General features: G+C 42.5%; 1 protein-coding gene across 5 annotated transcripts in view; it reads right to left on the bottom strand.

Moving 5' to 3' along the window:
- Positions 1-684: 684 nt before the first annotated feature.
- Positions 685-13,297, bottom strand: part of KLKB1 (kallikrein B1) — a 42,472-nt gene continuing 29,859 nt past the window's right edge. For 4 of the 5 annotated variants that reach the window (XM_063664386.1, XM_054484233.2, XM_063664385.1 and 1 more), the window contains 9 exons: positions 10,013-10,172; positions 9,115-9,224; positions 8,794-8,956; positions 8,582-8,694; positions 8,258-8,426; positions 4,308-4,483; positions 2,983-3,078; positions 1,794-1,933; positions 685-1,142 (listed from right to left, as the gene is read on the bottom strand). In XM_063664386.1, coding sequence (XP_063520456.1) covers positions 951-1,142; positions 1,794-1,933; positions 2,983-3,078; positions 4,308-4,483; positions 8,258-8,426; positions 8,582-8,694; positions 8,794-8,956; positions 9,115-9,224; positions 10,013-10,172 — 1,319 coding nt within the window. In that variant the 3' untranslated portion in view covers positions 685-950. Of the gene's footprint in view, positions 1,143-1,793; positions 1,934-2,982; positions 3,079-4,307; positions 4,484-8,257; positions 8,427-8,581; positions 8,695-8,793; positions 8,957-9,114; positions 9,231-9,987; positions 10,173-13,297 lie in introns of those variants that run through there. The other variant, XM_054484236.2, reaches the window with a different exon arrangement.

Raw genomic sequence — 13,297 nt, 5'->3', positions numbered from 1 at the left:
GACATCCCTGGGCTCAAGTGGTCCTCCTGCCTCAGCTTCTGGGGGATCTGGGATTACAGGTGCGCACCACCACGCCCAGCTAATTTTTGTAGAGATGGGGTTTTGTCACACTGGCCAGGCTGGTCTCGAACTCCTAGGCTCAAATGATCCACCTGCCTTGATCTCCTAAACTGTTGGAATTACGGGTGTGAGCCACCACGCCAGGCCTAAAAATGCTCCTTGAATTACTATTGCAATAGCCCATATCCACTGAGCCTCCAGGGCTTATGCCCCTTGCAAAGCAGATTCCTTGCCTGCCATGAAGGCTGTGCAATGCTGCAGCCCCTCGAGCTCCTCAGCACATGCAGCCTGGACCCTCCTAGCCATGCTCTGGTAGCAAAGTTAGGAGGCCAAGAGGCAAAGGTGCCTGATGGGTTCAGGTAACCCATCTTTCTTATAAAAGTGGGTGTTCTCCCTTCCACTCAGCAGAACAAAACCCAAGCCCGCTAGCTGTTTGCCACAAGTGAAGCAGACAATAGTGGGTTTCAGTGGCCAACCAGGTGCAGCATGGAGAGGAAATTACATCTTTGAGATATACTGAGTTCCAGAGGAAGCAGTCCAATTAGAGGGATCCCAGGAACTGTGCTGGAACCTCGACCACTTACTTTCAGTTCTGTTTCACAACCAGAAGAAAACACTTGCTAATTGTGATCTTTTACCATTTTATTTCACAACACACAATCATGGAGCTCTCAGTTGCGACCTTGCATTGTCAGCTCCCGGTTATGGCGTGCTGAAAGCGGGCTTCAGCCAGACATTATCCTCAGCAGCTCTGAGTGCACTGTGTCTTTTGTCCCTATGACAGGATGCAAAGAAGATGCCACTCTCCATGCTTTGCAGATGAGGACCCCCAGGCTCAGAATTTGACTTGAATTCAGGTTGTAAAAATCGCCTACACTCTGGACTGCTTCTCATGCTGGTGACTGCATCCAAGCTTTTCCATCACTGCTCTGCGTTTTCTCTAAAATCCAGTCCACGTACTCAGCGACTCTGGTGTAGACACCAGGTTGCTCCCTGCGGGCACAGCCTTCACCCCAGCTGGTGATGCCCACCAAACGCCACATTCCGTTGTGTTTGCAAACTAAGGGACCACCTGAATCTCCCTGAGTCACAGTGGAAAAATAAAATGGTAGAGTTACGACAATGAGATTCAAATAAGTGACTGCCTCTAAAATTCTCTAGTCCACTACACAGCGACACACACACACACAGATACTTTTGTATTTTTTTTGTAGAGATGGGTTTCATCAGATTGCCCAGACTGGTCTCAAATTCCTAGGCTCAAGTGATCCACCTGCATTAGCCTCCCAAAGTGCTGTGTGTGTGTGCAAGATCTTGCTTGCCAGACACACACACACACACATACACAAACACAAACACACTCTTTAAAGTTCTCCAAGTATCTCATGTGCCTGCATTTTTTGTATCCCCTCTTCTATCTGAAATAAATCTAACAAAGAAATCTCGATATCATCATCCCAATGACAAAGAAGTCTAATGTTTTTATATTTTAGCACAATTTTTGTATGTATATTTGCCCCTCTTAGATTAGCACATGCACAGATTGTGACATATATCATAAATAATATAAATATGTATTATATATATTCAATTTGTTAGAAGTTCTTATCAATTTATCAGATCATTTGTCTCTGAATTTTTTAAAAACTATGAGAAATTATGCTACTGGAAAATATATTTTGAAATGAATTTTCTCAAGCAGCCTATTGTGTCTTCACAATCTCATGCATTACCTTACAAGCATCTTTTCCCCCTTCTTTATAGCCAGCACAGACCATCCGTTGGGTTATTTTATAATCTTCATATCTTTTCTGGCATTCTTCATTTGTTACCAAAGGAATATTTACCTTTTGTAGAATATTTTGGATTTCACCTGTGAGTAACCAATATATAACTTCAGAGAGAAGAAACACAATAAATAATAAATATGGACACAAGTTTTAAAGTGAATCAGAGCAGTGTATTTTTCATAAGGACCTTATCTTTGAATACAAATAGTAAAAATTGGGAAGATAGTGTTACACACACACACACAGAGGAAGAGGGAGAGAGACGGCGCCCTATACTGTCCTCTTACTGCCTAAGTGGTGTTGGGACAAGCCCAGCACCCTGGGCTGACCAGAGACCTTGCTTCCATGTTTTCTGCCATCCCCTCATCTCAGCAGCAGTCCCCCAGAAATCCCATTTTATATTTATCACCTACAACAATCCAAAGCCTGGAAGCTCTCACTTTTCATTTTTTTGTTTTATATATTCAAAATTATAATTTAAAACTATATTGTTTCTGAAAAGCCCTCCAAGCTTTGGCAACAGAGGGGTCTTTTGTTTTTGAATAAATGCAGGTGAGCGTCTCTCATGGAGAAAAGTGTTGGGAGCTTTCATGGCTTAGTGAAGATTACTTTAAATTTCTTGTCTCAGATTACCAGTAAAAAATCTAAAAATGTGAATTACTTGAACAAAGGACTGAATCGGGAAAGATGGAGAGAGTTTGGCAAGCTACCTTCTTCTGTAAAGAATGACACAAATATTATTCTCCACAGTGAGACGACACACCTGCCTGTGCTCCCGGCCATTAGCGTCAAGGGAGAACATGGTTTTGGGAGACGGGAACGCTACTAACACTGAGGACCGGATGGTCTTGCACAGGTTTGTCAGCTCTAGATGGGCCCAATCTGCTTCATGCAAAGTCAAGCAAATGATCTTTATAATGAAGTAAGATGCTTAAAAGTCTCCCTAAATTTTTTTTTCAAGCCAAAGCAAAAATACATTTTTTAAGAATAACTGAATAAATATTTGGGAATAAATAGGAAAGATAAAGAGTTTAGATATAATTTCAGACAGAAGCCAATTAAAACAACCCACTCCATGTATTTCAACATGTGAGACTTGCTCTAGAAGCAATATTTAAAGAGTCATGCTTACCTTTTTCCTTCGAGAAGCCCCATCCGGTTACCCAACAGTTGGTATAAATTGCGTTTGTGTCACCTTTGGAAGGTAGGCATATTGGTTTTTGGAATTCTGAAACATAATTTTTAAATTAGAGTTTGGTCAAATAAAGTTATGGATATAGACTTTAAAATACATCTTTTTCTTTATCTGTCTTCTCTTTCTATAGAGTAGCACCAAGAATAACTTTTTTGCTTTCTGCCCAACTTCTAAGGCTAATGATTCAAGAAAATTTGCCACCACCATTTTTCACATGACATTTTTGGTGTTACAATTTCCTGAGTTAAATTCTTAACACTCAGAACCTAAATCTACGGTCAAAAGCATTTAGAAGTTCCTGCGTCTTATTCCATGTATACTGTCCTTAATAGTCATAGCAGGGTGTCTTCACTGCTCCAGATATGAAGTGCTTTAATGTATTCATTATTACAAAAAACCCAGGAAGAAATTATCATCCTCACTTTACAGATGAGGAGATTAGACGTGTAAAGACGTAAAGCAATTTGCCTGAGGTCACATAATTGTTTGTGTGCAGTGGCACGATCTTGGCTCACTACAGCCTTGACCTCCTGGGCTCAAGTGATCCTCTTGTCTCAGCCTCCTGACTAGCTGGGACTACAGGTGCACACCACCACATCCAGTTAATTGTTTTTCTTTTCTAATTTTATGTAGAGACAGGGTCTCACTGTGTTGCCCAAGCTGGTCTCAAACTCCTGGCCTCAAGCAATCCTCCCACCTGGGCATCCCAAGGTGTTGGGATTACAGGTGTGAGCCACCATGCCTGACCATTAATGTTATCGGATACAGTGGGTATTCAGCTCCTGGCAGCAATGAACCTCCAAAGGCAACACCTCTGATCACGATGCTCTGGCCTTTCCAGGGCTTCTTTCTGCATCAGTCTCTTTCCTACCCAAATTATACCTGGAAGTAGATATCTGATCCCACTTGCCCTCACATATTCTAATATCCCTAAGCCCAAAGCAATGACAGTTCTGCTACTCTTGTCAAAGCAAGCCCAGTGCCTCTCAGACGGCACAGACATTTCCTATGCCCACTATTTCCATCACCTGCACGCAGTTATATTCTTCCCTGAAAGAACTAATTCACATTTCTTGCTCTTTAAGTAGAAGAGATTTCATGGCATGTTGTGGGGTCTTCACTTCCCATGCAACCCTCACCTTTCCCTCAAGTCCACCAGTCAGAAAACGACAGTCTCTCTAGATCTGCCCTCTTGTTCCAATTGATATGAAAATATCAACCAGTACAATTCTGCTATCCACCTTCTTACATACGCTACATACCAGTGTAATTCAAAGGAGCCTGGAGTTTTATCAAGGCGATATCATGATTCCCTTCTGAGACTTTATAGTTTTGGTGAATAATAATCTCTTTTATTTGTGAGAAAGGTGTTTCTTTTGTAATGTCTGACAGATTTAAAATGCCACTATAAATGCGCCAAACATCCAGTAAGGGAAGCCTAGGAGAGAAAAATAAATACCTGTTTGAAACTGGGAAGGCCTTCCTTCAACATTGTTCCTTTTTCCTATCACTCTCTTTCAAAGAGAACTAGGAAGGAAATACTACATAGGACGTATTTTCTCCCACCTAATTCCTCCTTCTGGTAATTTTTCATCACCAACAGTGGCAGTAGTGAATCTCTGAAGATTCTATTTAACAAATTGAAAAATGTACATTTATGTAATTGCATCATGCTCACTGCAAGTGAAAACAAAAAGAATGTTGCTGTCCCATTTTTGAGAGACACTGTAGTGGGAAGAGACTAGCAATTTATCATGGAAAATTAAGCTCATTCACCAAAGCTGAACCTCATTGCTCCACTAAATTCAGAACTATCAAGAAGTCAGGCTGATCTTCTAATGCTCTTCTAATTAGGCAGAGTAGGAGGACTTTAGTGTTGTTTAAAATATGTCTATACAGCTGGGCACAGTGGCTCACACCTGTCATCCCAGCACTTTGGGAGGCCGAGGTGGGTGGATCACTTGAGGCCAGGAGTTTGAGACCAGCCTGACCAACATGGTGAAATCCCGTCTCTACTAAAAATACAAAAATTAGCCAGGTGTGGTGGCGGGCGCCTGTAATCCCAGCTACTCAGGAGGCTGAGGCAGGAGAAATCACTTGAACCTGGGAGGCGGAGGCTGCAGTGAACCGAGATTGTGCCACTGCACTCCAGCCTGGGCGGCAGAGAGAGACTCTATCTCAAAAAATAAATAAATTAAATAAATATATAAATAAAATGTATTTTGGAAAGTGTGAAAATTTAAATAGATTCTTTAAAAGATGAATGTATACTAAGCACATCCAAATTTACGATCTAAAGCAAAGCCTTATTCTGTGCAAAGATCTGGAAATCTTTATCATCACCAAGCAGTGCAAGGCATGTGTGCCCAAAATTCTAGAAAAAATGATGGAGATCTCAGGTGCAAAGTGGCCTTTTTTTTTTCAATGAAATCATTACACTTTTATGTCCATTATCTCTTATAAACTCACAATACTGAGCCTTCAAGCATGAAAATTCTTGGTCCCAAATTGGAGTGCACTTAGTAAAAAAGGCACCTACTATTTCCCATCTTGGGCCTTTTCTTCCAGGCCAACCACCTTAAAACCACATGCAAGGTCATGTATGGCAGAGCCCCTTCACATGGTGACAAGGTGGAGGGGTCTTGCTCCACCCACGTGTACCACCGACTGCTATATTTTGGCGGCAGTATGTTAAATCCTAGTATACAGCACCTAAGCATGAATTTCACTAAAACAAAAATACTTTGTGTTTATTTTTGAGAAAAATCAAGTGTCTTCTAGTATTTCTTTTGCTTTTTATATGCTTTGTCCATTTCTACATTTCTTATTGAATATAGAAATCGTAGTTTACATTTTTTGAATAGTGTTCATGTTCTACACACAGTACTAAGCATTTTAAATGTGTCACTTAATCCTCCCAATAACGTTACAAATTCGGTACTTTTATTATTCATATTTTAGATAAAATAAAGCTCAGAGAGATTTACAAATCTTCTAGGGCCACACCTCTAATAAGCAGCAAAGCTGTCACTCAAGCCATGTTCTGTCTAACTCCAAAGCCTCAGTGTTTTAAGATTTACCTAACATGTCTACTATTTGACCAATAAAATTGAAATAGATCAAATTATATACATTGAAATATACAGAGTACGAAACTCTCACTTTTAAAAATTATTATTACTTAGTATATTTATGAATCAAAGAGCAAGAAGTAACATTTCTATGGGCCTGACAAATAAGTCTTTGAAGAACACCTCAGGGATTGGTGGCAGGATTGGTGGTGGGTGGTGGTGGGATTGGTGGTTGGTGGTGGTGGGATTGGGTGGTGGTGGGATTGGGGGTGAGTGGTGGGATTAATGGTGGGATGGGTGGTGGATGGCGGGATTGGTGGCAGGATTGGTGGAGGGATGGGTGGCAGGATTGGTGGAGGGATGGGTGGCAGGATTGGTGGAGGGATGGGTGGTGGGATGGGTAGTGGGATTGGTGGTGGGATTGGTGGTGAGATTGGTGGTGGGATGGGTGGTGGGATGGGTGATGGGATGGGTGGTGGGTGGTGGGATGGGTGGCGGGATGGGTGGCGGGATGGGTGGCAGGATGGGTGGTGGGATGGGTGGTGGGTGGTGGGATGGGTGGTGGAATTAGTGGTGGGATTGGTGGTGGGATGGGTGGTGGGATTGGTGGTGGGATTGGTCGTGGGTGGTGTGATTCGTGGTGGGATGGGTGACGGGATGGGTGGCAGGATTGGTGGCGGGATGGGTGGCGGGATGGGTGGTGGGTGGTGGGATGGGTGGCGGGGTGGGTGGTGGGTGGTGGGATTGGTGGTGGGATGAGTGGTGGGATGGGTGGCAAGTGGTGGGATTGGTGGTGGGACTGGTGGGGGGTGGTGGGATGCGTGGTGGGATTGGGGGTGGGATGGGTGGTGGGATTGATGGTGGGTGGTGGGATTGGTGGTGGGATGGGTGGTGGGATGGGTGATGGGTGGTGGGATGGGTGGTGGGATGGGTGGTGGGATGGGTGGTGGGTGGTGGGATGGGTGGTGGGGTGGGTGGTGGGTGGTGGGATTGGTGGTGGGATGAGTGGTGGGATGGGTGGTGGGATGGGTGGCGGGTGGTGGGATTGGTGGTGGGTGGTGGGATGGGTGGTGGGATTGGTGGTGGGATGGGTGGTGGGATTGGTGGTGGGTGGTGGGATGGGTGGTGGGATGGGTGGTGGGATTGGTGGTGGGATTGGTGGTGGGTGGTGGGATGGGTGGTGGGGTGGGTGGTGGGTGGTGGGATGGGTGGTGGGGTGGGTGGTGGGTGGTGGGATGGGTGGTGGGGTGGGTGGTGGGTGGTGGGATTGGTGGTGGGATGAGTGGTGGGATGGGTGGTGGGATGGGTGGTGGGATTGGTGGTGGTTGGTGGGATGGGTGGTGGTATTGGTGGTGGGATTGGTGGCGGTTGGTGGGATGTGTGGTGGGATTGGTGGTGGGTGGTGGGATTGGTGGTGGGATGGGTGGTGGGATTGGTGGTGGGTGGTGGGATTGGTGGTGGGTGGTGGGATGGGTGGTGGGATGGGTGGCGGGTGGTGGGGTGGGATGGGTGGTGGGATTGGTGGTGGGTGATGGGATTGGTGGTGGGATTAGTGGTGGGTGGTAGGATTGGTGGTGGGATTGGTCGTGGGTGGCAGATTGGTGGCAGGATTGGTGGCGGGATTGGTGGTGGGATTGGTAGTGGGTGGTGGGATTGGTGGGATTGGTGGTGGGTGGCAGGATTGGTGGTTGGATTGGTGGTGGGTGGTGGGATTGGTGGTGAGATTGGTGGTGGGTGGCAGGATTGGTGGTGGGATTGGTGGTGGGTGGCGGGATTGGTGGTGGGTGGCAGGATTGGTGGTGGGATTGGTGGTGGGTGGCGGGATTGGTGGTGGGATTGGTGTTGCAATTGGTGGTGGGATTGGTGGTGGGTGGTGGGTTGGAGGAGTGGGGTATTGTCTTCGTTTCTCTTTCTGTGGGGGAAGACCCACCCAGGGCCATTAGTCCTGTGCAGAGACCACACTCTGTTCTAATGGTCAGATTGGTCAGTGCTTGGATCCTACTAGTTAAATGTTGTGAATACCATCCCCGCTTTAACACGTCTCTATTCATAAAGTCACATGGCGGTGAAGCAGCTGATCACAGATCCTTCAAAATGAAAAGCCAAGATAAGACTCTGGATGAGATGCATCCAACACTTACCCATCAAAGCAGTGGGCAGCAGTGAGGACCCACTGGTGTCCTATGAGTGACCCTCCACACAGGTGCCTCTGAGCCGTCAGCTTCACCTGCAGGCTTACCTGCCAGGGCCACTCTCCCCAAGAAGAGTTTGTTCCTCCAACTATGCGTGCACTTGTTTTTGTTGTGCAGACTGAAAAGAGAGTGTTGACACTAATGGTTGGAATTAAAAGTGAATCAAAGTCCCTTCTATCCAAGGAGAACAAGACACATAATTCCTTAAGACTAAGCAAACTATCAACATGACAGACATTCCTTATAATTCCACGAAAAAGTGAGGTTACTCACCAGAGCTGTCCCCAGTGTTACACAATCTCAAAGAGTAACCAGAGCTCCCTTGTGTCCCATACGCAATCCTAGTTGGAGAACCATCCATAGATAATCTTAAGAAACACTTACACCTAGATGAAATGAACAGTAGAAAGAGTAAGCTTTCACAGGAGGAAAGAGAATATGAAATGGTCATGTCGACTGTCTTTGAAAAATAAAATTTCCTTTACTTCTCTTCCTTACAGTCTTCTGGGAGTAAAGAATAAGTGAAAAACTGACAGCGAATCATCTTTGTGCAAGTCTCTTGGCAAACATTCACTCCTTTAACGAAAGTCACATTCAATTCTTCTCCTCCAAAGTCAACTCCTGGGTAAATTTTAGAATGGCAGGGTTCTGTGTCAATTATAAACACAAAAAGATATCAAATGAGAAAAGCAATGAACGACATTTACACAAGTTTCTGTTACCTTGAGGATTGTTTTATCACTGTTGCTATTAAAAGTCATGAAATAGGTTACATTTTATGTAATATTATTATCAAGTCACATTACCAGGTAAAGTTCTTTTGCAGGTTAAAAGGCTATATCCAGATATGGTGTTTTCTTGAGGAGCAGAGGAACTTGGTGTGCCACTTTCAGATGTTTTAAGAAGACAAACATTTCTATTTTTTTTTTAAAAAAAGCAAGAGAGAAAGAAATGAATTTGCGTTAAAGGCATTAGGCAAATACAAAAGTAGCTCACACCCAGAAAGCAACTCGGCAAATTTTATTCTTCTGGGAAACTCTCTTCAAAGTAAATCCGACTACAGGACTCTAATAAATTGCAGAGATTAAATGTAAATCAAGCCACGACTCCCTCTGGAGAAAACTAATAGGCACAGACAACCTGAAAAGAGGACAATGATGAAGTTCCACCTTCTAACTGGAAAAACAAACAAACAAAAAAATCAAAGAACAAATTCTGGGAATTTATGCTGCCGATGATATTACATAACTAGACACCCTTCTCTTAGCTCCATGATGTGTGTAGAAGAGGGTGGGTTATCTGAGATAAAGACAGTGGGCCACAGCCTTGATCAGAATAAACAGGGCTCTAGTTTCTGAAACAAAGAGAAGAGGCAACAAGCTTAAGGGATATACTGCCAGCGAGTGGATTTTACTCCAAGCTAATACAAAATATGAAGATCATGTTTTCAATCTTCATTCAAAGGCGTCAGATCCTTTTCTTCTCATGGCTATTGCTTCCTTGATTCAATGGTAACATTTGTTTTAAAGTAAGAGAAGACAGGCAGAGAAGTCCGCTAATCTCTTAACTAATCTGCACCTGGCAGAACAGTACCTACTTAAACTGCAGGTTCAAGTGTTTTGAGGAAAATGAACGAAACTTTGAAGAACTCAGAGTATAAAAGTGATGAAAGTACAGCAGCAAGTGCTCCCCATGCATACTCGCCTTTGTGACTCGATTTTCCACGCATTTGTATAGAATGTAAAGAAGAGGCAGTTGGGGTGATAGGTGCAGATGGTTCGACACACAAAAGCATCTGGAGTGAGAACCCTGGCAACATCCACATCTGAGAACGCAAGATGCTGAAAGATGTTCATGTGGCAACCTGTGAACTCACAAAGAGAAGATGTTCCTTAGGAAATGACACGAGGCTAAATTTGCTTGTATTTTGTCACCATAGTTAACAAAAATTGTGACTTTATTATTCATAGTACTAAACATCTCAAGTGAAAAAATGTCCTGTAAAATATCTCCAAACTGTTTGCCATTTAGAGGAAGGCAAAATTGGTCTAAGGGGCAAATTCCTATTTCAGAGAAATAAAAGCTGTGCTCCCAGCTCCAGTCACCACCATTGCCAAATGTTTGCATTACTCAGCATGTGTTTACATTTCCTTTATATTACTCTGACTCTGAGGCCTTAGGAATGTAAGGGTTTTTTGTTGTATTTTCCTGAATATTATAAAAAAATTCTTTAATAAGAAGTGGTTAACAAAAATGCCTTGTGCCCATTAAAATTAGAACAGGAGACAATCCACTTTTATTATCATTACATTAATATGATCTTATATCTTAGTTTTATTTTAGTCGTGTTCATATCATTTATGTAGTTTACTAAATTTGATAACACATAATTCTATTGATACTCATTGGTCTACAGATTCAATGCACTCTCTTATCAAAATCCTGCTGCCTTTTTGTTGCAGAAATTGACAACCATCCTAAAATTCATATGGAAATGCAAAAGATCCAGAATAACCAAATTAATCTTGAAAAAGAACAAAATAAAAGCACTCAGACTGTCTGAGTTCAAAACTTACTACAAAGTTATGGTAATCAAGACTGTGTGTAACTGGCATTAGGATAGACATATAGGTCATTGGGATAGAACTGATGGTCCAAAAATAAACTCTTACATTTATAGACAATTGATTTTGAAAAGGGTTTCAAGACAATGGAATAACTGAATATCCACATGCAAGAATTAAGTTGGATTCCTACTTTACACCATATACAAAATTTAATTCAAAATGCATCAAATGCCTAAATGTAAGAGCTAAAACTATAAACCTCTAAGAACAAATCATAAACAAAAATCTTCATAACCACGAATTAGGTTTTGGCGTTTTAGGTAAAGCACATGCAAGAATAAAGCCAAACTGGATTTCATCAAGTTTAAAAACTCTTGTGCTTCAAAGAACACTATCAGTAAAGTGAAAAGATGACCTGCAGATGCACAGAAAATTTTTGAAAATAATATATGTTATAAGAGTGTAGTATCCAGAGTATATAAAGAGCTCATACAACTCAACAATGAAAACAAAATAACCCAATTATTTTTAATGCCTAAAGGATTTAAACAGAGATTTTCCCAAAGAATTTATTCAAATTGAAAATAAGCACATGAAAAGATACACAACATTATTAGTCATTAGGGAAATGCATATCAAAACCACAGTGAGACACCACTTCACACTGCCTAGAAAGGCAATAATAAAAAAGATAATAACAAGCGTTGTTAAGGTTGTAGAGAGATTGAAGCCCTCAATTGTTGCTGGTAAGAATGTAAAATTGTGTAGTTGCTCTCAAAAACAGTTTGGCAATTCATCAAAAAGTTAAACATGGAGTTACCCTATGATCCAGCAATTTTAATCCTAAGTACATACATAAGAGAATTTAAAATGCATGCCTACACAAAAACTGTTGTCCATAGCAGCATGATTCATAAGAGGCAAAAAAAAAAAAAAAATCCAGAAACAACTCAAGTGTTCATCAAACTAAGTATATAAACAAAATATGTTTTATTCATACAATAGAATATTATTTAGTCCTAAATAGGAACAAAGTACTGATATATGCTAGAGTACGAATGAGCCTTGAAAACACACCAAGTGAAAAAAGCCAGATGCAAAATGTGCTGCACTGCATGATTCCATTTATGTAAAATGTCCTGAAGAGTCAAGTCCACCGACATGGAAAGTAGATGAGTGGTTACCAGGGGATTGGAGGCGTAGGGAATGGAGAAAGACGGCCAATGGATACAGCCTTTCTTTTTTTTTAATTTTTTTTAATTTTTTTTTTTTTTGTGAGACGGAGTCTCGCTCTGTCACCCAGGCTGGAGTGCAGTGGCGCAATCTTGGCTCACTGCAAGCTCCGCCTCCCGGGTTCACGCCATTCTCCTGCCTCAGCCTCCCAAGTAGCTGGGACTACAGGCGTCTGCCACCACGCCTGGCTAATTTTTTTGTATCTTTAGTAGAGACAGGGTTTCACCGTGTTAGCCAGGATGGTCTCAATCTCCTGACCTCGTGATCCACCCGCCTCAGCCTCCCAAAGTGCTAGGATTACAGGCGTGAGCCACCATGCCTGGCCTGGATACAGCCTTTCTTTCGTGGTAATAAAAATGTTCTGGAACTAGATAGTGGTGATTGTTGTGCAATCAGGTGGATATACTAAAAACCACTGAGTTGTACACTTTCAAAGGATTAATTTTATGTTATCTAAATTAGATATCAAAAATGTTAAATCTACTATGAAAAAACAATATATGCCGTATTAAAATACCAAACTCGATAGAAGGGATTCATGTAAAACAGACACATTATTTATATACATAAGAATTAAATTTTCTTAGTATTTTCAGCAGTTTCATAGTGGATTCTCAAACATCCTTCAAGTCTTCTTATAAAGTGCTACTAAGCCCCATCTTTTCCAATGTGTATGTATGATTCTAAGAACTTTACATTTATCCATGTTAAATGTCAGACCTCTGGGCCCAAGCCTGCATGTATACATCCAGATGGCCTGAAGTAATTGAAGAATCACAAAATAAGTGAAAATGGCTGGTTCCTGCCTTAACTGATGACATTACGTTGTGAAATTCCTTCTCCTGGCTCAGAAGTTCCCCCACTGAGCACCTTGTGACCCCCACCCCTGCCCGCCAGAGAACAACCCCCTTTGACTGTAATTTTCTACTACCTACCCAAATCCTATAAAACGGCCCCACCCCATCTCCCTTCACTGACTCTCTTTTCAGACTCAGCCTACCTGCACCCAGGTGATTAAAAAGCTTTATTGCTCACACAAAGCCTGTTTAGTGGTCTCTTCACATGGACGCACGTGACATTTGGTGCTGTGACTCAGATCAGGGGATCTCCCTTGGGAAATCAATCCCCTGTCCTCCTGCTCTTTGCTCCGTGAGAAAGATCCACCTATGACCTCTGGTCCTCAGACCAA

Source organism: Pongo pygmaeus, chromosome 3, assembly GCF_028885625.2.
Source record: "Pongo pygmaeus isolate AG05252 chromosome 3, NHGRI_mPonPyg2-v2.0_pri, whole genome shotgun sequence".
Lineage (NCBI taxonomy): Eukaryota > Metazoa > Chordata > Mammalia > Primates > Hominidae > Pongo > Pongo pygmaeus.
The sequence above is the reverse complement of the archived record's forward strand: the minus strand, read 5'-3'. Positions and strand labels throughout refer to the sequence as shown.